Source organism: Capricornis sumatraensis, chromosome 3 (assembly GCF_032405125.1).
Source record: "Capricornis sumatraensis isolate serow.1 chromosome 3, serow.2, whole genome shotgun sequence".
Taxonomy (NCBI): Eukaryota; Metazoa; Chordata; class Mammalia; order Artiodactyla; family Bovidae; genus Capricornis; species Capricornis sumatraensis.
This window is the reverse complement of record NC_091071.1, coordinates 120583822-120609314: the sequence shown is the minus strand read 5'-3', so window position 1 is coordinate 120609314 and position 25493 is coordinate 120583822. Positions and strand designations below refer to the sequence as shown.

Below are 25493 nucleotides of genomic sequence, written 5' to 3'. Positions count from 1 at the left end.
AACACAAACTTTAAATTACTCAGTGGATCCGTTAGACCTAAATGATTTCTATAGGACATTTCACCCCCAAACAATGAATTTCACCTTTTTCTCAAGCACACATGGAACCTTCTCCAGGATAGATCACATTCTGGGTCATAAATCTAGCCTTGGCAAATTCAAAAAAGATTGAAATCATTCCAAGCATCTTTTCTGGCCACAATGCAGTAAGATTAGATGCTTTTGAACTGTGGTGTTGGAAAAGACTCTTGAGAGTCCCTTGGACTGCAAGGAGATCCAATCAGTCCATTCTGAAGGAGATCAACTCTGGGATTTCTTTGGAAGGAATGATGCTAAAGCTGAAACTTCAGTACTTTGGCCACCTCATGCGAAGAGTTGACTCATTGGAAAAGACTGTGATGCTGGGAGGGATTGGGGTCAGGAGGAGAAGGGGATGACAGAGGATGAGATGGCTGGATGGCATCACTGACTCGATGGATGTGAGTCTGAGTGAACTCTGGGAGTTGGTGATGGACAGGGAGGCCTGGAGTGCTGCAGTTCATGGGGTCGCAAAGAGTCGGACACGACTGAGCGACTGAACTGAACTGAACTGAACAGGAAAAAAAACTATTAAAAATTTCAACATATGGAGGCTAAACAACATGCCTTGAATGACGAACAAATCACAGGAAAAAAAAAATGCATAGAAATGAATCAAAATGAAAACACAACAACCCAAAACCTATGGGACACTGTAAAAGCACTGCTAAGGGGAATGTTCATAGCAATACAGGCTTACCTAAAGAAACAAGAAAAAAGTCAACTAAATAACTAACTCTGCACCTAAAGCAACTAGAAAAGGAAGAAGTGAAGAAGCCCACGGTTAGGAGAAGGAAAGAAATCTTAAAAATTAGGGCAGAAATAAATGCAAAAGAGACCATAGCAAAAATCAAGAAAGCCAAAAGCTGGTTCTTTGAGAAGATAAATAAAAGTGACAAACCATTAACCCTTCTCATCAAGAAACAAATGGAGAAGAATCAAACCCAAAAAATTAGAAATTAAAATGGAGAAATCACAACAGACAACACAGAAATACAAAGAATCATAAGAGACTACTATCAGCAACTATATGCCAATAAAATGGATAACTTGGAAGAAATGGACAAATTCTTAGAAAATAATAACTTTCCCAAACTGAACCAGGAAGAAATAGAAAATCTTAACAGACCCAAAAAAAGCATGGAAATAGAAGCTGTAATCAGAAATCTTCCAGCAAACAAAAGCCCAGAACCAGATGGCTTCACAGCTGAATTCTACCAAAAATTTAGAGAATAACTAACACTTATCTTACCCAAACTCTTCCAGAAAATTGCAGGGGAAAGTAAGCCTCCAAATTCATTCTATGAGGCCACCATCACCCTAATACCAAAACCAGACAAAGATGCCACAAAAAAAGAAAACTATAAGCCAATAACACTGATGAACATAGATGCAAAAAACCTTAGCAAAATTCTAGCAAACAGAATCCAACAGCATATTAAAAAGATCATACATCATGCCCAAGTGGGCTTTATCCCAGGGATACAAAGATTCTTTAATATTCACAAATTAATCAATGTAATACACTACATTAACAATTTGAAAGATAAAAATGATATGATTATCTCAATGAGTTCAGTTCAGTTCAGTCACTCAGTCATGTCTGACTTTGTGACCCCGTGAATCGCAGCACACCAGGCCTCCCAGTCCATCACCAACTCCTGGAGTTTATTCAAACTCATGTCCATCGAGTCGGTGATGCCATCCAGCCATCTCATCCTCTGTTGTCCCCTTCTCCTCCTGACCTCAATCCCTCCCAGCATCAGGGTCTTTTCCAATGAGTCAACTCTTCACATGAGGTGACCAAAGTATTGGAGTTTCAGCTATAGCATCAGTCCCTCCAATGAACACTCAGGACTGATCTCCTTTAGGATGGACTGGTAGGATCTCCTGGCAGTCCAAGGGACTCTCAAGTGTCTTCTCCAACACCACAGTTCAAGAGCATCAATTCTTCAGTGCTCAGCTTTCTTCACAGTCCAACTCTCACATCCATACATGACATTGGAAAAACCATTTCCTTGACTAGACGGACCATTGTTGGGAAAGTAATGTCTTTGCTTTTTAATATGCTACCTAGATTGGTCAAAATAGATGCAGAGAAAGCCATTGACAAAATTCAACATCCATTTATGATAAAAACCCTCCAGAAAGCAGGAATAGAAAGAACATATCTCAACATAATAAAAGCTATATATGACAAGCCCACAGCAAACATTATCCTCAATGGTGAAAAATTGAAAGCATTATCCCTAAAGTCAGGAACAAGACAAGTGTGCCCACTCTCACCACTACTATTCAACATAGTTTTGGAAGTTTTGGCCACAGCAATAAGAGCAGAAAAAGAAATAAAATAATCCAGATTGGAAAAGAAGTAAAACTCTCACTGTTTGCAGATGAGATGATCCTCTACATAGAAAACCCTAAAGACTCCATCAAAAAATTACTAGAGCTAATCAATGACTATAGTAAAGTTGCAGGATATAAAATTAACACAGAGAAATCCCTTACATTCCTAGACACCAACAATGAGAAAACAGAAAGAGAAATTAAGGAAACAATTCCATTCACCTTTGCAACAAAAAGAATAAAATAATTAAGAATACATCTACCTAAAGAAACAAAAGACCTATATATAGCAAACTATAAAACACTGGTGAAAGAAATCAAAGAGGACACAACTAGATGGAGAAATATACCATATTTATAGATTGGAAGAATCAATATAGTAAAAATGAGAATACTACCCAAAGCAATCTATAGATTCAATACAATCCCTATCAAGCTACCAATGGTACTTTTCACAGAACTAGAACAAACAATTTCACAATTTGTATGGAAATACAAAAAACCTTGAATAGGCAAAGCAATCTTGAGAAAGAAGAATGGAACTAGAGGAATCAACCTTCCTGACTTCATGCTATACTACAAAGCCACAGTCATCAAGACAGAATGGTACTGGCACAAAAAAATAAATATAGATCAATGGAACAAAATAGAAAGCTCAGAGATAAATCCATGCATCTGTGGACACCTTATCTTTGACAAAGGAGGCAAGAATATACAATGGAGAAAAGACAATCTCTTTACCAAGTGGTGCTGGGAAAACTGATAAACCACTTGTGAAAGAATGAAACTAGATCACTTTCTAACACCATACACAAAAATAAACTCAAAATGGGTTAAAGATCTAAACGTAAGGCCAAAAACTATAAAACCCCTAGAGGAAAACATAGGCAAAACACTCTCCGATATAAATCACAGCAGTATCCTCTATGAACCACCTCCCAGAGTAATGGAAATAGAAGCAAAAATAAACAAATGGGACCTAATTAAACTTAAAAGCTTCTGCACAACGAAAGAAACTATAAGCAATGTGAAAAGACAGCCTTCAGAATGGGAGAAAATAATAGCAAACAAAGCAACTGACAAAGAATTAATCTCAAAAATATACAAGGAACTCCTGTAGTTCAATTCCAGAAAAATAAATGACCAAATCAAAATATATGCCAAAGAACTAAGCAGATATTTCCCCAAAGGAGACATACAGATGGCTAACAAACACATGAAAAAATGCTCAACATCACTCATTATCAAAGAAATGCAAAGCAAAACCACAAAGAGGTACCATCTCAGCTGGTCAGAATGGCTACTATCCAAAAATCTACAAACAAATGCTAGAGAGGGTGTGGAGAAAAGGGAACCCTCTTACACTGTTGATGGGAATGCAAACTAGTACAGCCACTATGGAGAACAGTGTGGTGATTCTTAAAAAACTGGAAATAGAACTGCCATATGACCCAGCAATTTCACTGCTGGGGATACATACCAAGGAAACCAAAACTGAAAGAGACACATGCACCCCAGTGTTCATCGCAGCACTGTTTACTATAGCCAGGACATGGAAGCAACCTAGATGTCCATCAGCATATGAATGGATAAGAAAGCAGTGGTACCTATACACAATGGAATATTACTCAGCCATTAAAAATAATATATTTGAATCAGTTCTAATGATGTGGGTGAAACTGGAGCCTATTATACAGAGTGAAGTAAGCCAGAAAGAAAAACACCAATACAGTATACTAACACATATATATGGAATTTAGAAAGATGGTAATGATAACCCTATATGCGAGACAGCAAAAGAGACAGAGATGTATCGAATAGTTTTTTGGACTCTGTGGGAGAAGGCGAGGGTAGGATAAACTGAGAGAGTAGCATTGAAACATGTATATTATCATATGTGAAACAGATCGCCAGTCCAGGTTCGATGCATGAGACAGGGTGCTTAGGGCTGGTGCACTGGGATGACCCAGAGGGATGGGATGGGGAGGGAGGTGGGAGGGGTGGTTCAGGATGGGGAACACATGTACACCTATGGCTGATTCATGTCAATGTATGGCAAAACCTGCTACAATATTGTAAAATAATTGGACTCCAATTAAAATAAATAAATTTAAAAAAAAAAGAAATTTTCAAAATACAGAAAAATACAAAAAATTTTATAAAGAAAAAAAATTGAATCTAAAAGTGATTCTAAATCACTGCAGATGGTGAATACAGCCATGAAATTAAAGGACACTTGCTTCTTGGAAGGAAAGTTATGACCAATCTAGACAGCACATTATAAAGCAGAGACATTACTTTGTCAACAAAAGTCCATCAAGTCAAGTCTATGGTTTTTCCAGTAGTCATATATGGATGTCAGAGTTGGACTGTAAAGAAACCTGAGTGCCAAAGAATTGATGCTTTTGAACTGTAGATCTTGAGAGTCCCTTGAACTGCAAGGAGATCCAACCAGTCCATCCTAAAGGAGATCAGTCCTGGGTGTTCATTGGAGGGACTGATGTTGAAGCTGAAACTCCAATACTTTCACCACCTGATGCAAAGAGCTGACTTATTGGAAAAGACCCTGATTCTGGGAAAGATTGAAGGCAGGAGGTGAAGGGGACGAAGGAGGATGAGATGGTTGGATGGCATCACCGACTGGATGGACATGAGTTTGGTCTCTGGGAGCTGGTGATGGATAGGGAGGCCTGGTGTGCTGCAGTCCATGGGTTCACAAAGAGTTGGACAGGACTGAGAGACTGAAGTGAACTAAACTGAATTGAAGACTCTAAAAGTCTTGATAAGCTTGTCCCTGAGACACTTTCACATCTGATTATTTAGTGAAGTGGGGACTCTGGCTTACTCATAAATCATAGTACATCATTAAGCAGCTGCTCAGTGGCCTCATTCCTGAACATTCCATTTAGTGCCAGATGAGAAATTCCAGAAATTAGATTTTTTAGAGCATGCATATTTACTGCTATATGTTGCACAAGTGTATTTCCAGGATTTTTGTTCTGAAATAAACTTTGCAAAATAAAATAAACCTCTTGAGTACTAGTAAATTGGTATTCCATCCGAGGGGTTCAATGCTATAGTTTTATTGCTTAGTAAATCAACTTTAAATAAACATTACAAACTCCATCTCATTTGAAAATTGAAGATCTTCAAAAGACTTGTGAAAGTCTCATTCAAGAGATTTTCTACTTCTGTGATACATCATTCTCAATCAAGTCAATACTTTGTATTGATGTTGTGGGGTACTGATTTTTTTCTGAAAAGTTAAATCATTTAAATAATTTTTTTAAAACTTGCTTTTTTGGCTATTGCTTTCATCTTGCTTATCAGGATTAACTCTGGTGAATCTATAGTCTGATTTATAATTTTCAATTTAAAATGAAAAAAGAAAAACTCTCAAGGTAACTTATTTATTCAATAATACGATCTGATGGAAATATCAGTGAATAGTAGGCACAAGTCAGATCTTACATATACTCATGAAATGTTTGGTAAAATACTCTGAGTCTCTGTTTGATGGCCTTCTATAAGGCCTATATACAGTCTCAGAGAATTTGAGCACTATTTAAAATGTGCAAAAAACACAGTTAGATGGCATTAGTGCTTTCTCAGTTTTATATTTTCAAAGTAGCACATGAAATAGACAATAGAGTTTACCATTCTTTTGCAGTGGATCTGAAAAAGGTTAAGGTGAGAAAAGTAAATCAGTTTTGTGAAAATTAGAAAAAAATCAAGTGTTGTAAAGAAGTAATAGAAAGTACAGTTTGGCAATAGAGTATATTTAGGACCCAAACTTAATTTTGCAGTCTGGCATCACCAAAGTCTGGTTATGTGAACTTGGATGGGTCTCTATGGGCCTCATGCCTCTTGTTTACAGAGATGTTCATACTGAATCTCCAGAATTTATAACATCTTTGTATGTATACAGAATGACATTTGCTTACAAATGAAATGTGCGATTTTTGTTCAGTAGCTGTTAGCATCCTCAATAGTGATACAAGTGGGCATGCATTTCTTTTTCAACATTTGAGTCTTGTTACTGTGCATGGCTCATCATGATGTTCCCGCCCACTGTGACTGGAGTGGTGATGATCCCTTCACAGATCTTTTCCCCTTCTGGTAATTTGCATCTGACAAGTTGATCCTGAAGCTGCCACCTGTCCCAAATGCCCTGAAGGCATTGTAAGTGTCTTTGGGGAGGCCTTAGCTAGAATTTACCACTGTGCTACATACAATGGTTTCCTGCCTCTTCTCCTCTGCCCACCTAGCATCTTTTGCCTCCTCCCAAAGATCAAGGCTATTTTGAGGCTGAGGTAAGGGACAGGAACAGTCTCCTTCCCTCCAATTCTGAAAGTCCTGGTAATTCTGCAGTTCTTGCAATAACCATCCAAAAAAATAGTTCATGTTACGTCTCCAATAACAATTGTCACGGAGGCTGACCTATAAGACAGACCCCTGCCTTTAAGGGGCTTGGGATTTTGTGGAAGTAAGCCCAGAGAAACTGTTCATCCTTGAACTACATCCTGATCCATATAATAAGCTGAAAACAATTTATTTTATTCTAAAGAAAATGAAGCTCAGGATTTAAAAAATATTTAAACAAAAGACCTCAAAACTTCAATTCAATCTGAGAAACAACCAGTTCTGATTGAAAATGCCAAAGAAAATAAATAACCTCATGTCTATCTATCCCTCTCAAGTCAACATAAAAACTTAAAATTGCTCTTCAAAATGGGAAGGGTATTTATTTCTCTTTTCAAACTAAAAACAAAATTTAAAAAAACCTGTAAAATTTATGAGGCCTTCAAAGTTGAAAAAAAATATACTAGTCTCCAAAAGAGACTATTTGTAAAATGAAAAAAATCCATGTTCTGTATAAATGTTGCCGCCTAATATGACAAACAACTCAAAATAAAGATGACTACTATTATATCCTCCAGAATCAGTCTGCCATAACTAATCTTAATCCACAGTTTACCTTCATTTCAATTAAGAATAGTGATGAGTGGGCAATTAACAAATAACAGTGAATATAAAATAGATTTTTTTTTTCCAAAAGAATGAAAGCAAGATAGAAAAATGCATGTGCAAACATCAATTTGAAAGTATAATTGGGATTGATTTAAGAGGGAAGAAATCTGAGAAGATTATGAGAAGAAAAGATAATGTGATAACTGCCAAATCTTCACATTTTAAGTACATATATTTCAAAAAAAAAATAAATGTCTCATGGGGTTTTCTTCCCTAAAGTAAAAGCAACAGGAACGAATACATTATTTTATTTAATGCATGAGTTTCTGAAATCTCCTCTGGGTGCCTTTTGCTTTCTGTCTCTAACTCCCTTTCCCCACCTCATAATTTGGGGACAGTCTTTCAGGTATTCTTTGGGGTCTAGGGATGTGGAAGGAACTTTTTTTCTACAACTTGGACCAAACTGTGCTTTATTTCCAAGCTGAAGATTGTCTATAAATGCAAAATCATTCTAAAATTTATATTTGTTTTGTATTTATAAACTTTTAAATTGTTTTCAAAACTTGAATAGAGGCAGAGGAACATAGTGGCTTTAAAATCAGACCAGGCTATGGCATTCCAGGTCAAGATTCACCAATTGGATAACTTTGGTTGAGTTACATAACTGAGCCAATTCCATCACTGCAAGGTACATAAAGTATTTGGCAAGTAATAAATAAATAATAAATGCATGCTCAGTCAACCAATACCTTCTCATTAATGATCAGACTTCTGTGGTGTAGTTGTTTTTATTGAAGAAAGAACTGAGGCCCACCCAGTCAGTGAACTTCCCAAGTTACCAGAAAAAGAGGAAAATGCTCAACTTTTTGTAACAGATATCCTCATTTCATTATGAACTGGAGTCATGCTGGAGATAGGACTTAGACAAAGTCTAATTATTTCTGAATGGGCATTCAATAGTTCTCAAGTTACTGGCAATCTGCATAGAGGAAAATGACAGAAACGTTCCCTGGTTACTATGATCGCATCTCATTTTTATTCAGCTGATGAGAAAAGATGTCCTACCCAGATGCTGTCTTCTTGCTTGTACTGTTTCCAGTTGCGTCCTGTGTCACTGAACATCAGGCTGTAGCTCGTCACCCAGTCTGAGCTTCCGTATCTTCCCTGCGTGGCCACTGCTGTAATCTCCACTCTGTTTCCCAGGTCCATCTGGAGCCACTGCTGAGCATTGGAATCTGCTGGGGACCAACCGCCAGTTCCTGGAAAAGGATCAGAGAGAGAGAGCTGTAGCAACATCTCACAGAGCCACGACTTTCACCTCTCAAAGAGAAAAACAAAACAAAGCAAAAAAACAGTGTTCAGATAAAACGTCCTTATAACCCCAAAACATGTCCTACCTCTCTTCATAAACCCCTGGTACTTTAAAAAATTTTTATTGGATTATATAGTGATTTATAATGTTGCATTAGTTTCTGCAGTGCAGCAAAGTGATTCAGTTATACATATATTCATTCTTTTTCAGATTATTTCCCCTTATAGGTTAAATCAGTTAGGTTATCACAGAATATTGAGTAGACTTCCCTGTGCTATACAATAGGTCCTATATAGTGTATGATCTGTATGCTATTCCAAAATTCCTGATTTATCCCCCTCCACCATGTTTTCCCTTGGTAACCATGACTGTTTTCTATGTCTGTGAGTCTATTTATGTTTTGTATATACATTCATCTATATGACTTTTTTATATCCCACATGTAAGTGATATCATATAATATTTATCTTTCTATGACTTCACTTTGTATGATAATCTCTCTGCTGTGCTATGCTTAGTCACTCAGTGATGTCCAACTCTTTGTGACCCTATAGACTGTAGCCTGCCAAGCTCCTCTATCCATGGGATTTTCCAGGCAAGAATACTGGAGTGGGTTGCCATGCCCTCCTCCAGGGGATCGTCCCAACCCAGGGATCAAACCCAGGTCTCCCACATTGCAAGTGATTCTTTACCATCTGAAACACCAGGGAAGACCATGAATACTGGAATGGGCAGCCCATTCCTTCTCTAGGGGATCTTCCTGGCCCAGGAATTGAACTGGGGTCACCTTAATTTTAGGTGGATTCTTTACCAGTTGAGGTAACAGGGAAGCCCTATGATAATCTCTGCTGCTGCTGCTACTAAGTCGCTTCAGTCGTGTCCGACTCTGTGCGACCCCATAGACGGCAGCCCACCAGGCTCCCCCGTCCCTGGGATTCTCCAGGCAAGAACGCTGGAACGGGTTGCCATTTCCTTCTCCAGTGCATAAAAGTGAAAAGTGAAAGGGAAGTCTCTCAGTCGTGTCTGACTCTTAGCTACCCCATGGACTGCAGCCTACTAGGCTCCTCCGTCCATGGGATTTTCCAGGCAAGAATACTGGAGTGGGGTGCCATTGCTTTCTCTGATGATAATCTCTAGGTCCATCCAAATGGCAAATGACATTATTTCATTCTTTTTTATGGCTGAGTAGTATTCCCTTGTATGCATAAACTACATCTTCTTTATCCATTAATCTGTCAATGGATATTTAGACTGCTTCTATGTCTTGGCTATTGTAAACAGTGATGTATAAAACATTCTTGACCCAATTTTCATTGTTCTCTTCCATTAAATTCTCTTCTGTGGTTTAAGATTCAACTCAAATGTTGTTTCTTCTATGATTTTTCCCTTTTTTAAAATCTATTATTATAGTTTTCTTCTTCTGGATTCCTAATGGGATTTATTTGATCTACTTTCTATTTTTTTACAACCGTAAGCTTTAATATGACTTATTTCCTCTCTCTGACTGGTCTTTTGTTCCCTTCTTTGCTTTCTTCTTTCATTCTTCTCTTTCTTTTCCCTGATCCTTAGCTCTCTCCAAATACATGATGTGAATCTGCCATGGGCCAGACATTTTTCTGTGGATGCAAAGATTCAGGATCATTAACTATGTCTTTGAAAAGTTAGTGATCACTCATACAACAGATCCTCACTGAGCATCAGGAGTGTGCTGGGTAATGAGAGAGAGGGACACACAAACAAAAATATGTAATGTGATGTGAAAGAAAACCTTCAGTGAAGTAAACACAAGGTTCAATAGAAGCACAGATTATAGAATGCCTCAGTAGGTGATCAGAAAGACCAAGAGACAGTGATAATGGAGCTGCAAGCTGAAGGAAGCATGGTTTCCCAGCAAACAAGGTGAGACAAGGTTGGAGAAACCAAGGGCCAAGTAAACAGCACATGCAACATCTCAGAGAGACATGAAAGAGAAGATCCCAACTGTGGGTCTCCCTGTGAGTCCATACGTTTGACACACAGGAACTTTCTAGCATATAAACCTAAGCCTTTGGGCCCTGGAATTTTATCATGTGACGCACTGGAACTCTGCATAAGATCCATATAATTTCTTCCTTCTTTGGAAGACTTGTGGCCTAAATTTTCTGTTTTCATTTTACATAGCAACAAAGAGGTATGTATTCATTCTCACTGACCCAAGAGTCTACAAGGCATCTGAATCCTGAGTGGGACCTATGTAGAATGTCTATGCTATGGATGCACCCCAATGTTCATGGTAGCATTATTTACAATAACCAAGATATGTAAGCAACATAAGTGTCCATCAACTGATAGTGAACAAGGAAGATGTGGTACATATATAGAATGGAATATTACTCAGTCATAGAGAAGGATGGAATAATGCCATTTGCAACAACACGAATGGACCTAGAGATTATCATACTAAGAGATGTAAGCGAGACAAAAACAAATATCATATGATATTGTTTATATGTAGAATCTAAAAAAATGTAACAAATGAATGCAGTATATAAAACAAAAATAGACTTGCCAACATAGAAAACAAATTTATGGCTGTTAAGGGAAAAGGAGGGATGCATAAATTAAGAATTAGGGATTAACAGATATGTACTATGAGAACAAAGATCTATTATTGATATATAGCACAGGGAACTAAACTCAATGTTCTGTGATAACCTATAATAGAGAATAATTTGAAAAAATAGATATATATGGCTATATAACTGATTCATTGTGCTGTACACTTGAAACTAACATGACATTGTTAATCAACTATACTTCAACTAAAGAAAAAAGAAATAAGAACCTTGCTCAGAGTATTGCATTGGCTGACTCATTGGATTTTTTAATTTAGAAGGGTTAACCAATAAATCCTTTTTGATTTCAACCTATGTCACTGAAAATCATTTTAGTCATGTCCCAGACTACATTCTTGCCATCTTAGGAGGAGTCAATTGCACCCGTTCTTGGTACTGAGAATTTTATGAACCTCCATCTAGCTGCTCATTACAGAAAGAGCTTGACACTACCTCGGAACAGGCTTGTGAACAAAGCAGGCATAGAACATGAAGTGGGCCTTACTTTGGCCATAAGGCATATTCTACCAGTTATCAATCGATTTTCTCCCAATAATTAGCTAGTACTATGATGAAACAATTGATGCTTTTGAATTGTAGTGCTGGAGAAGACCCTTAAGAGTACCTTGGACAGTAAGAGATGTAACCAGTCAATTCTAAAGGAAATCAACCCTGAATATTCATTGAAAATACTCTTGCTGAAGCTGAAGCTCCAATACTTTGGCCACCTGATGTGAAAAACTGACACATTGGAAAAGACCCTGATGCTGGGAAAGATGGAAGGCAAAAGCAGAAGGGGTAAATAGAGGATGAGATGGTTAGATAACATCACAGACTCAATGGATATGAATTTGATCAAATTCTAGGAGATAGTGAAGAAGGCAATGGTGCCCCACTCCAGTACTCTTGCCTTGAAAATCCATGGACGGAGGAGCCAGGTAGGTTGCAGTCCATGGGGTCGCTAAGAGTCGGACAGGACTGAGTGACTTCACTTTCACTTTTTTTTTCATGAACTGGAGAAGGAAATGGCAACCCACTCCAGTGTTTTTGCCTGGAGAGTCCTAGGGATGAGGAAGCCTGGTGGGCTCCCATCTATGGGGTTGCACAAAGTCGGACATGACTGAAGCAACTTAGCAGCAGCAGCAGCAGGAAATAGTGGAGAACAGGGAGCCTGGCATGCTACAGTCTATGGGATCACAAAAAGTTGGACATGACTTAGTCACTAAACAACAATGACTCTAACTGAGCAGGTCCCAATAAGGCCTTCTCAGAATAGACCCCCCACCCCAACCCCATATCTTCTGCCTGCCATTTGTCTGTAGACAAACCTTACAGATAAATAAATTTAGTTAAAGAAATGAGAAAACACAGAAAGAAAGGAAAATAGGAAGTGAGGCAAAATAATAACACTCTAGCCATTAAACAAAGTCAAGGACCTTTAGCTCCTCCTCAAGCACTATAGATAGTCTGAGTCACATTCTTTGAGCTGTTTTGCAGATATTTACAGAGAAGGCAATGGCCATCCACTCCAGTACTCTTGCCTGGAAAATCTCATGGGCAGAGGAGCCTGGTAGGCTGCAGTCCATGGGGTCGCTAAGAGTTGGACACGACTGAGTGACTTCACTTTCACTTTTCACTTTCACGCATTGGAGAAGGACATGACAACCCACTCCAGTGTTCTTGCCTGGAAAATCCCTTGGGCGGAGGAGCTTGGTAGGCTGCTGTCCATGGGGTCGCAATCCCCACCAGGTGGAAGAAATTCATGATATGCTGTTCATAAGCATGTAGACTCAAGACCAGTTAGAATCAGAAATTTGATGATGCTGACTCACAATTACCTCACCACCAACCAATCAGAAGAATATCCATGAGCTGATCACCCACTTAGGGCCCCCCTCTCTCACCTTGTTTTTAAAAACCTGTCTCTGAAATCCTTTGGGGTATTCGGGTCTTTTAAGCACTAGTTGCCTGAACTTCATCAATAAACATGGGCCTTCAATAAAGCTATTTCTTTTTACTTCATCCAAGTCATTTTCTGAGAGTCAGTCTGGCCAAATTTCAGCAATAGTACTTTTAACCTTTTGTTTGATAATATACATATATATATATATATATATATATATATATTTACTCCCTTGAGTAGACTCAAATGCAGGGAAAGACAGAAAGGAAGTATGCTCAGTTCTCACTCTGTAATGTCTTTTATTCAGTGTTTTGCAAGATGTGAATACAGTGCTGGATATTCACTAATATCCATTATCTCCTCCTTTTGTAGTAATAAGACTATGGAGGGTGGATGGATTAATTGCACTTTTCAGCTCCTAATACCATTCAAGTTATACCCTTATGGACAAGTTCTCCCCAATAAAAATGTGAGTGGAAAGAAGATATGCCACCTGCAGGCCATCAGGTCTCTTTCCTACTTACTTTCTCCTGTCACCACTGATGGAAGCAGCCAGCAAGGACCTAGAAGCTGTCAGGATCTCAGCATAGAAAGATGTTAGATTCTTGCATCATCATATGTTAACTACGTTATTAACGAGAACTAAAGACTTATTCTGTTTAAGCTATTGCATGTCGAAATCTATTTGACACTGCAGTTTAACCTATTGTGAGAAATCTGTATGCATGTCAGGAAGCAACAGTTAGAACTGGACATGAAATAATAGACTGGTTACAAATAGGGAATGGAGTACATCAAGGCTGTATATTGTCACTTCATTTTCACTTTTCACTTTCACACATTAGAGAAGGACATGACAACCCACTCCAGTGTTCTTGTCTGGAAAATCCCATGGGCGGAGGAGTCTGGTAGGCTGCAGTCCATGGGGTTGCTAAGAGTCGGACATGACTGAGCAACTTCACTTTCACTTTTTAATTGCACGCATTTAACTTATATGCAGAGTACATCATGAGAAATGCTGGGCTGGATGAAGCACAAGCTGGAATCAAGATTGCTGGGAGAAATATCAATAAACTCAGATATACAGATGACACCACCCTTATGGCAGAATGTGAAGAGGAACTAAAAAGCCTCTTGAAAGTGAAAGAGGAGAGTGAAAAAGTTGGCTTAAAGGTCAACATTCAGAAAATGAAGATCATGGCATCTGGTCCCATTACTTCATGGGAAATAGATGGGGAAACAGTGGAAACAGTGTCAGACTTTATTTTTCTGGGCTCCAAAATCACTGCAGATGGTGACTGCAGCCATGAAATTAAAAGACGCTTACTCCTTGAAAGGAGTTATGACCAACCTAGATAGTATATTAAAAAGCAGAGACATTATTTTGCCAACAAAGGTCCATCTAGTCAAGGCTATGGTTTTTCCAGTAGTCATGTATGGATGTGAGAGTTGGACTGTGAAGAAGGCTGAGTGCTGAAGAATTGATGCTTTTGAACTGTGGTGTTGGAGAAGACTCTTGAGAGTCCCTTGGACTGCAAGGAGATCCAACCAGTCCATTCTGAAGGAGATCAACCCTGGGATTTCTTTGGAAGGAATGATGCTAAAGCTGAAACTCCAGTACTTTGGCAACCTCATGTGAAGAGTTGACTCATTGGAAACGACTCTGATGCTGGGAGGGATTGGGGGCAGGAGGCGAAGGGGACTACAGAGGATGAGATGGCTGGATGGCATCAAAGACTTGATGGACATGAGTTTGAGTGAATTTCAGGATTTGGTGATGGACAGTGAGGCCTGGCGTGCTGCGATTCATGGGGTTGCAAAGAGTCGGACACGACTGAGCGACTGAACTGAACTGAATGAATATAGAATATCCTGTGGAGTAAATAGAAAAATGCCTATATTATAGTTGAGGAAAGTGAGATCCAGCATTTGAAGAACACCTGGGACTCATGACTCTAGCACTGCTATTTGAGACAATTATATAAAAGAATAACATTCTAACAGCCCAAAAATCAATAAAGAAGGAAAACACAGGGAGGAGGCATTCGAGTAGAAATTCTGAGCTGCCAGTTCAAGAAGTATATTTTTATCAATCAACATTGCAGTAACCAATATGTCCACGGTTCCCAATTGATTCTATCCTCTCTCAACTTCTCAAAACTGACAGGGAGCCCAAGTAGGAGGAGATATTATTTTTCCAAGATATCTACAAATATTCAGAAACTACTCTTTATTTCTACTCAATTTTTCCTGCTGCCCATTTCATGAGACCTGTCTCCTCTTGAGAGAAAAAAGCAAGGTTTTGTAAGTTGTATCACCTCAACAATATTAAAGCATGATAAAAAAGAAATATGTATGGTGATTTCTTCTGAGAGGTGAAAATATGAGTAATTTTATTCTTTTATGCTTTTTGCATATAACCTAATTTTTATTATCAGCATGTCTTTCTTTTATAAACCAAGACTCATTTGTAAATTGCTTACTACATGAATAATATATGTAGTGACTTGAGAACCAGTGGTATAATATAGAACTCTGTGTGACCATCACAATTTTTGATACAAAAATTATCAAACCTATCTATTTCCCTTTACCCTTGTGTCCACAATTAGACTTCCTTATCCACTTTAGTGTTTTTCCTTCATTTATTCTAAGTATTATATATGATAACAATTTATGTCAGTGATAGAAGAAAGAAAATAAGTCATTTTCCCCACTATCTCGCAAAGAATACAATCACAAAAGATTGACCCAAACCAATTCCAAACAAAACAAAAGGGGGACTGGGTAATGGTGAAAATATTCCTTCAAATTTGTCTACAGAAAATCACAGCTTCCTTTTGCCCACACTAGAAAATCATAGCTTATTGCTGCTGCTGCTGCTGCTAAGTTGCTTCAGTCATGTCCGACTCTGGGTGACCCCATAGATGGCAGCCCACAGGCTCCCCCATCCCTGGGATTCTCCAGGCAAGAACACTGGAGTGGCTTGCCATTTCCTTCTCCAATGCATGAAAGTAAAAAGTGAAAGTGAAGTCACTCAGTCGTGTCCAACTCTTAGTGACCCCATGGACTACAGACTTCCAGGCTCCTCTGTCCATGGGATTTGCCAGGAAAGAGTACTGGAGTGAGTTGCCACTGCCTTCTCCACCATAGCTTATTAATCCTCCCAAATTAACCAAATTGGAATTAATGTTAGTATTCATTAACACATCAAGTTAAGTAGTTTCCAAACACAGGAGCTTCAGCCTAAGCTCTTAAAATGAAGGGTCACTTTCTGGGTGATAATTGCCAAGGCCTTTCCCCTGCTTTAGAAGATGCTCCCAGCATTACAGCTAACAGGAAAGACACTCAGGGTTGCTGTGGTTACTATGGCAAAAAATTTTGCTCCTTTCACCAAACAATAAATGTGTTCTCGCAAATGATGAGAGTAGCCTGAAGATACTATTTGCAGTTACTCTTAAGACACACTGTACACACACTAGCTTTCTATTTCTTAACTGTTCTCTAGGTTGAGATGTAACATACACAGAGAAACCTGCACTTGGCATGTTGCAGGTGTTAACTTAGGCAGGGGTCTCTGTAACTGTGGCTGCTGTATCAATAATCAGTAGTTACAGTTCTCACAAATCCTACATTTTGAATTGAAAGAAATTTAATGAAATTTCAAAGGAAAAGAAGGGAAAAATAACTTCACCTTATATTTGTATAGAATCTAGAACATGGGATCCTGAATAATTTGAAGATTATAACTTAGTTTATTCTTAGCACACCCCAAGCATCATACTCTACATGCTATGTGATTTTACTTTAGGGGAGAAGATGGAAATGAAATCCAAGAGATCTGGTTCAAGATCCAGCTCAGGTCCCGAGGTTAGATTGGATGAGATTCTCAAATGTGCTCCATCATCAGAAAGCACCTGGAGTGCTTGAAGATGACAAATTCTTTGGCTCACCCCTTGATAACTGATGCAGGGGCCTAACCCTGGATCTAAAGATGGACACTCCTCCAATTTGATCCCCAATCCCTCACCCCTAAAAACAGATGGTAACTTAAAGTCAGACTTAAAATTAAAAAGGAAATCTCAAAATTTGTGAATTCAGAAATACCCATCTCTGTTCTTGCCTGGACAATTTTTTTTTCTCACTACCAATTAATCCTTTTGCTTCTGATCATCATACCCTTTCTATGTGCCCTTGAGTATTCACTCACTCACAATATTAGTTGACTGTAGGATAGTCCTTTCTCAGTGCACAATACAACTGCAAGCAATTGATAACCATGACCTCACTTACCATCCCAGGAACTCTGTATGATCGATACTAGTATCACTATCCCCACTTAACAGAAGGAAAAGCTAAGGCCAGAATTGTTAATCAGCTTTTCCAAGATCACACAATTGATCAGTGGCAGAACAGGGAATTCAAACTCATAAAATTGGGACTCAGAGCCAAGTTCTTAACCACTCAGCTGCATGGCCTCTCAGCAACATAGACAGAGCATGCTCACCTTGTTCCTTGTTTATAATAGCAATTGTCTCTAGAAACATAATCTACACTTCACCTCTTTTTCAGTGTCTCACTTGATTCTTATAGCCATCAGCAATAGTATTTTAACTTCCATTTACCAGGGAATGAGCCAGGCTTAAAGGGTTACCTAGCTTACCCAGACTATATGAGACACTGATCTCCAACCAACTTTTGCAGATTTCTCAACCCTGCCTGAGGTTTCAACAGGGATCAATATTTTAAGTAAACAAGTAGCTATTCTTAGGGAGAATTCTAAGCAAGGTTTAAGTAAGAGAAGAGATCCAGGTCCCTATTCAACCTTGCAAACCATGGTACTTATACCTAACTTTACATGCTAGGCTAAGCTCCACTCACATAACAGAAAAACTGGTAGAGAAGGCAGAACTACCTCCATTTCTACACTGATTTCCACTTCTAACTCAGAAAGGGAAAATGAGACTGGATTGATGTTAAACATTGGAAATGAGCACAAAATGTTATACACAGGTCTCTACTGGGACTCTCCTATACACTTTATACAGTGTGGGTAAGAGTAAAATCAAGATTCACAAATATGCTCATAACCTTCATACCTAGACACAACACATGATGATCTTCCATGTAGAACAGGACATGTGGCTGGGAAAGGACTTCTGACACTGGAGGGCTATTGGCTGAAACTGGGCAATTTCACACTGGCTGATAATTGAGCATTATCATTTTGTCCATGGACATGTGTGGTAGGATCTAGGTGTTACTGGATGGCTCTGGCCAGGGCTCCAACACTTCTATTCACACATTTATTTAGGGACTAGGGAGCCTCTTGGGGGGAAAGTAAGTAAGAATTCAATCAAACACCCTGTGCACTTCAAAATGTGTAAAAACTAGTAGGAAGATCTGGAGTTGCCCTATTTCTTGAATTTTTATTTGATATTTAAGTATAGTTGGTTTGCTTCCCTGGTGGCTCAGCGATAAAGAATCCATTTGCCAATGCAGGAGACACAGATTCAATCTCTGGGTGGTAAAGATCCTCTGGAGAAGGAAATGGCAATCCACTCCAGTATTTTTGCTTGGGAAATCTCATGTACAGAGGAGCCTGTTGCACTATAGTCCATGGGGTCACAAAAGAGTCAGATGACTCAGCAACTAAAACAAGAACAACAAATAGTTGGTTTACAAGTGTTGTGTTAGTTTCAGGTGTACAGCAAAGTAAGTCATATTTATATGACCAGTGCATTCTCTTGCAAAACTCTATTAGCATTTGCCCTGCTTCATTCTGTACTCCAAGGCCAAATTTGCCTTTTACTCCAGGTGATTCTTGACTTCCTGCTTTTGCATTCAAGCCCCCTATAATGAAAAGGACATCTTTTTTGGATGTTAGTTGTAGAAGTTCTTGTAGGTCTTCATAGAACCGTTCAACTTCAGCTTCTTCAGCATAACTGGTCAGGGCATAGACTTGGATTACTGTCATACTGAATGGTTTGCCTTGGGAACGAACAGAGATCATTCTATCTTTTTGAGATTGCATCCAAGTACTGCGTTTCAGACTTTTTTGTTGACTCTGATGGCTACTCCATTTTTTCTAAGTGATTCTTCCCACAGTAGTAGATATAATGGTCACTGCAGTTAAATTCACCCATTCCAGTGCAATTTAGTTCACTGACTCCTAAAACGTCTATGTTCACTCTTGCCATCTCCTGTTTGACTACTTTCAATTTGCCTTGATTCATGGACCTAACATTTCAGGTTCTTACGCAATATTGCTCTTTACAGAATCAGACTTTACTTCCTTCATCAGTCATATCCATAACTGGGTGTTGTTTTTGCTTTGGCTCCATCTCTTCAGTCTTTCTGAAGTTTTTTCTCCACTGATCTCCAGTAGTATATTGGGCACCTACCAACCTGGGGAGTTCATCTTTCAGTGTCCTATCTTTTTACCTTTTCATATTGTTCTTGGGGTTCTCAAGGCAAGAATACTGAAGTGGTTTGCCATACCTTTTTCCAGTGGATCACGTTTTATCAGAACACTTCACCATGACCTGTCCCACTTGGGTGGCCCTACATGGCATGACTCATAGGAACCAGAGATTAAACTGCCAACATCCATTGGATCAGCAAAAAAGAAAGAGAGTTCCAGAAAAAAATCTACTTCTGCTTTGTTGATTACTCAAAGCTTTCAACTGTGTGGATCACAATGAACTGTGGAAAATTCTTCAAGAGATGGGAACATCAGACCACCTGACTTGCCTCTTGAGAAACCTGCAAAGAAGAACTAAAGAGCCTCTTGATAAAAGTGAAAGAGGAGAGTGAAATAATTGGCTTAAAACTCAAAATTCATAAAACTAAGATCATGGCATCCAGTCCCATCACTTCATGGCAAATAGATGGGGAAACAATGACAGACTTTATTTTTTTGGACTCCAAAATCACTGCAGATGATGACTGCAGACATGAAATTAAAAGACACTGTTCCTTGGAAGAACAATTATGACCAACCTAGACAACATATTAAAAAGCAGAGACATTACTTCACCAACAAAGGTCTGTCTAGTAAAAGCTATATTTTTTCCAGTAGTCATGTATGGATGTGAGAGTTGAACTATAAAGAAAGATGAACACTGAAGAATTGATGCTTTTGAACTGTGGTGTTGGAGAAGAATCTTGAGAGTGCCTTGGACTGCAAGGAGATCCAACCAGTCCATCCTAAAGGAAATCAGTCCTGAATATTCATTGGAAGAATGATGCTGAAGCTGAAACTTCAATACTTTGGCCACCTGATGCGAAGAACTGACTCACTGGAAAAGACCCTGATGCTGGGAAAGATTGAAGGTGGGAGGAGAAGGGGATGACAGAGGATGAGATGGTTGGATGGCATCATCAACTCGATGGACATGAGTTTGAGTAAACTCCGGAAGTTGGTAATGGACAGGGAGGATTGGCATACTTCAGTACATGGGCCTGCAAAGAGTCAGACATGACTGAGTGACTGAAATGAATTGAACTAAATACATATATGTATATATGTATGTATACATATAAATTTCCACTTTTTTCAGATTATTTTCGCTTATATGTTATTACAGAATATTGAGTAGAGTTCCCTGTGCCAGATAACAAGTGCTTCTTGATTATATATTTTATATATAGTAGTGGGTGATGGTGGTTTAGTCACTAAGTCCTGTATGACTCTTGTGACTCCATGGACTCTACCTTGCCAGGATCCTCTGTCCATGAGATTTCCCAGGAAAGAGCACTGGAGTGGGTTACCATTCCCTTCTCCAGGGAATATTCCTGACCCAGAGATCGAACTCATAGTTTCTGCATTGGCAGGCAGATTTTTTTAAACACGGAGCCACCTGGGAAGTCCCATATAGAGTAGTGTGTATGTGTTAATCTCATACTACTAATTTATCATCTCCCTCTATGTTTCCCCTTTGATAATGATAATTTTGATTTCTCACAGGTCAGTGAGTCTGTTTCTATTTTGTAAATAAAATCATCTGTATCATTTTAATTGGCTTTCACTTATAAGTGATATCTTATGACATTTGTCTATGTCTGTCTGACTTACTGAACTTATTGTGATAAGCTCTGGTCCATCCAATGTTGCTACTAATGGCATTATTTCATTCTTTTTCTGGCTGAATAGTATTCCATCGTTGTACCTCTTTTTCTTTATCCATCCACCTGTTATTGAACAATTAGATTGTTTCCTTGTCTTGGCTATTGCAAACAGCATTGCAATAAACATTAGGCTGCAAGTATCTTTTCAAAATGTGGTTTTCTCCAGGTTTATGCTCAGGAGCAGGATTGCTGTGTCATATTGTAGTTCTATTTTTAGTTTTTCAAGGAATCTCCATACTGTTTTCCATAGTGGCTGTACCAATTTACACTTCCACAAATAGTGTAGGAGGGTTTCCTTTTTTCCACATCCTCTCCAGCATTTATTGTTTGTAGATTTTTTTTTTTTTTGATGACAGCCATTCTGACAGGTGTGAGGTGATAACTCGTAGTTTTGATTTTGCAATTCTCCAATAATTAGAGATGTTGAGCATATTTTCATTTGCCGTTTGACCATGTTGAGGCCAATTTGTAGGGAGAAAAAGGGAAAATCATAAAAGGAGATTCATGTAAAAGGGAGAATTTGGATCCAAATGAGACCCTGTTATCATAATTAAGGAATCCCTAGGAGCAATACCTGGAGGAAGCAGGGGAAAGCTTGCACTCTATGTGGGTTACTTAGTTTGGCTTCCTCAGAAGTCAACTAGGAGACATGGAGTTGAGTGTAAGCAGTTCACTTGGGAACTTGACCCTAGGAAGCAAGGTGAGAGTAACGGAGCTGAGGCAAGGAAGAAAGGGAAATTAATCCATGGTGCTTCCACGAGCCAGCCAGCCCTATGTGTAAGCTCAGTCCCACTGTATAGGATGCACTTTGGCTTATACCAACAAACCTGGAGGACATTGGGGTCAAGTATTGATTGAAGGTTCCTGGAGGGCATAGCCATGTTTAAGATATAGAAAGTTAAGAAGGCAGAGAAGAGAAGGTGTAGCTATTGGGGTCAGAAGTGGTACTGCTGGGGATGTCTTTAGGGCTCTACTTTGATCCCCTTCAGCAGATGGAGTCAATCTCCAGCTATGTGCTCACTGACAACTAGAACTGTCTGTTCCTTCTTCTGTCTGCTACTGCTTCCCATCCTATTGTACCCCAATTATGGAGTACAAGGTTCTAAATGTGGTTCCCAATGCCTCAAGGCAACTGATATTCATGGTGCAATCTGTGGTCTAGAACTTCCCCTTGGTATTCCTAGACTTCAGTTAAGATCACATATCTTGCTAGCTTCCTCCACCACCTGCCATCTTCCAGCAAAAACCGTCTCCAGATCACTGCCCCAGAAATAATTTGAACAAGAATTCCCATCTCAGCTCAGCTCTTAAGATCTTATTCTTGTAGTTAAGTGGTGAAGTCCAAGGAATATAGACACTAATAGCCTTTGTGACAGTGTGTCTCCTTGGACACACCTGCCTGTATTTATGGAAGAGAGCTGTATTATTGCTTGGAAGGGTTCTGATACTCTTCACTTAGACAGTTTCTTTGTGATGTCCTGCTACAAGTATGTCCCCTTATAAAGAGTGGAGCCATGAAGGTCCTCATGGATGAGAAAAATATATCTGGCTGCACATTTCAAAGTACAGACATTACATAAGAAGTGAGAAAGGTAAGCAAGAAGTTATTTGGAATTCCAAAAATGTAAAGTTTGGTCCCAAGGAGGATATCTAACATTTATGCCCCTTGCAGGACAAGGACTGATTCATATACAAATAAACCAACCAGGTACTTTTAGATATTTAGGTGAGAGGGTCACTTATATCAAACTTGGAAAGATTCTAGAACTACATTGTTCAATATGGTAGCCACTAGCCAACTATGTTTATTTAAATTTAATTTTACTTAAATGAAAACTTCAATTTCTAAGTGATATTAGCCATATTTCAATAGCCGTGTGTAGCTAGTGGCTATTTTGTTAGGCAGAACAGTTATACAGAATAGGAAACACTAGAGATCTCTTCAAGAAAATTAGAGATACCAAGGGAATATTTCCTGAAAAGATGGGCTTGATAAAGGACAGAAATTGTATGGACCTAACGGAAGCAGAAGATATTAAGAAGAGGTGGCAAGAACACACAGAAGCACTGTATAAAAAAGATCTTCACAACCCAGATAATCACAATGGTATGATCACTCACCTAGAGCCAGACATCCTGGAATGTGAAGTCAACTGAGCCTTAGCAAGCATCACTACGAACAAAGCTAGTAGAGGTGATGGAATTCCAGATGAGCTATTTAAAATGCTGAAAGATGATGCTGTGAAAGTGCCGCACTCAATATGCCAGCAAATTTGGAAAACTCAGCAGTGGCCACAGGCCTGGAAAAGGTCCATTTTCATTCCAATCCCAAAGAAAGGCAATGCTGAACAATGCTCAAACTACTGCACAATTGCACTCATCTCATGGGCTATGCTCAAAATTCTCCAAGCCAGGCTTCAGCAACACGAGAACCATGAATTTCCAGATGTTCAAGCTTGTTTTAGAAAAGGCAGAGGAATCAGAGATCAAATTGGCAACATCTGCTGGACCATCAAAAAAGAAAGAGAGTTCCAGAAAAACAACTATTTGTGCTTTGTTGACTATGCCTAAGCCTTTGACTGTGTGGATCACAATAAACTCTGGAAAATTCTGAAAGAGTTGGGAATACCAGACCATCTGACCTGCCTCTTGAGAAACCTATATGTAGGTTAGGAAGCAACAGTTAGAACCGGGCATGGAACAATAGACTGGTCCAAATAGGAAAAGGAGTACGTCAAGGCTGTATATTGTCACCCTGCTTATTTGACTTATATGCAGAGCGACTTCACTTTCATTTTCACTTTCCACTTTCATGCATTGGAGAAGGAAATGGAAACCCACTCCAGTGTTCTTGCCTGGAGAATCCCAGGGACAGTGGAGCCTGGTGGGCTGACATCTATGGGGTCGCACAGAGTCAGACACAACTGAAACGACTTAGCAGCAGCAGCAGCAGCAGCAGCAGCAGCAGCAGCAGAGTACATCGTGAGAAACGCTGGGCTGGAAGAAGCACAAGCTGGAATCAGGATTGCCAGGAGAAATATCAATAACCTCAGATATGCAGATGGCACCACCCTTATGGCCGAAAGTGAAGAAGAACTAAAAAACCTCTTGATGAAAGTGAAAGAGAGTGAAAAAGTTGGCTTGAAGCTCAACATTCAGAAAACTAAGATCATGGCATCTGGCCCCATCACTTCAAGGCAAATAGGTGGGTAAACAGTGGCTGATTTTATTTTGGGGGGCTCCAAAAGAACTGAAGATGGTGATTGCAGCCATGAAATTAAAATACACTTACTCCTTGGAAGGAAAGTCATGACCAACCTAGATAGTGTATTGAAAAGCAGAGATATTACTTTGCCAACAAAGGTCCGTCTAGTCAAGGCTATGGTTTTTCCAGTGGTCATGCATGGATGTGAGAGTTGGACTGTGAAGAAAGCTGAGCACCAAAGAATTGATGGTTTTGAACCTTGGTGTTGGAGAAGACTCTTGAGAGCCCTTAAACTGCAAGGAGGTCCAGCCAGTCCATCCTAAAAGAGACCAGTCCTGGGTATTCATTCAAAGGACTGATGCTGAGGCTGAAACCAGTACTTTGGCTGCCTCATGCGAAGAGTTGACTCATTGAAAAAAACTCTGATGCTGGAAGGGATTGGGGGTAGGAGGAGAAGGGGATGACAGAGGATGAGATGGCTGGATAGAATCACCGACTTGATGCACATGAGCTTGGGTGAACTCTGGGAGTTGGTGATGGACAGGGAGGCCTGGAGAGCTGTGATTCATGGGATCGCAAAGAGTTGGACATGACTGAGCAACTGAACTGATCTGAACAGTTATAGAATTTCCAATCTTTGTATAAATTTCTTTTGGCTAGTACTGTGTTAGAATTTCTCTTATGAAGTAGTGGAAGCTGAGCTCTATTTTAATTTGGCAAATCAATGCAATTTAACTCTATCCATTGCCTGCTCAGACCTAGAGGATGTTTAATGGATTATTTACTCTTCATTTAATGAATATATGATTATTGAGTCCCACCCATTAATAAAACAGTGTAGCAGACTGAGCAGACAGATAAGACAATCTGTTTTCAGACATATAGAGAAAACAAACAAAACAAAACAAAAATGACTCATAAGATCTTCAAAGGGTAAATAGAAAAGTTAAATTG

General features: G+C 39.1%; 1 protein-coding gene across 2 annotated transcripts in view; it reads right to left on the bottom strand.

Annotated features, from left to right (window-relative positions):
• The window catches only part of CNTNAP5 (contactin associated protein family member 5), a 1075483-nt gene that overhangs the window by 810011 nt on the left and 239979 nt on the right, over nt 1-25493 (bottom strand). For both annotated transcript variants that reach the window (XM_068967132.1, XM_068967133.1), the window contains exon 3: nt 8461-8654. In XM_068967132.1, coding sequence (XP_068823233.1) covers nt 8461-8654 — 194 coding nt within the window. The remainder of the gene's footprint in view (nt 1-8460; nt 8655-25493) is intronic.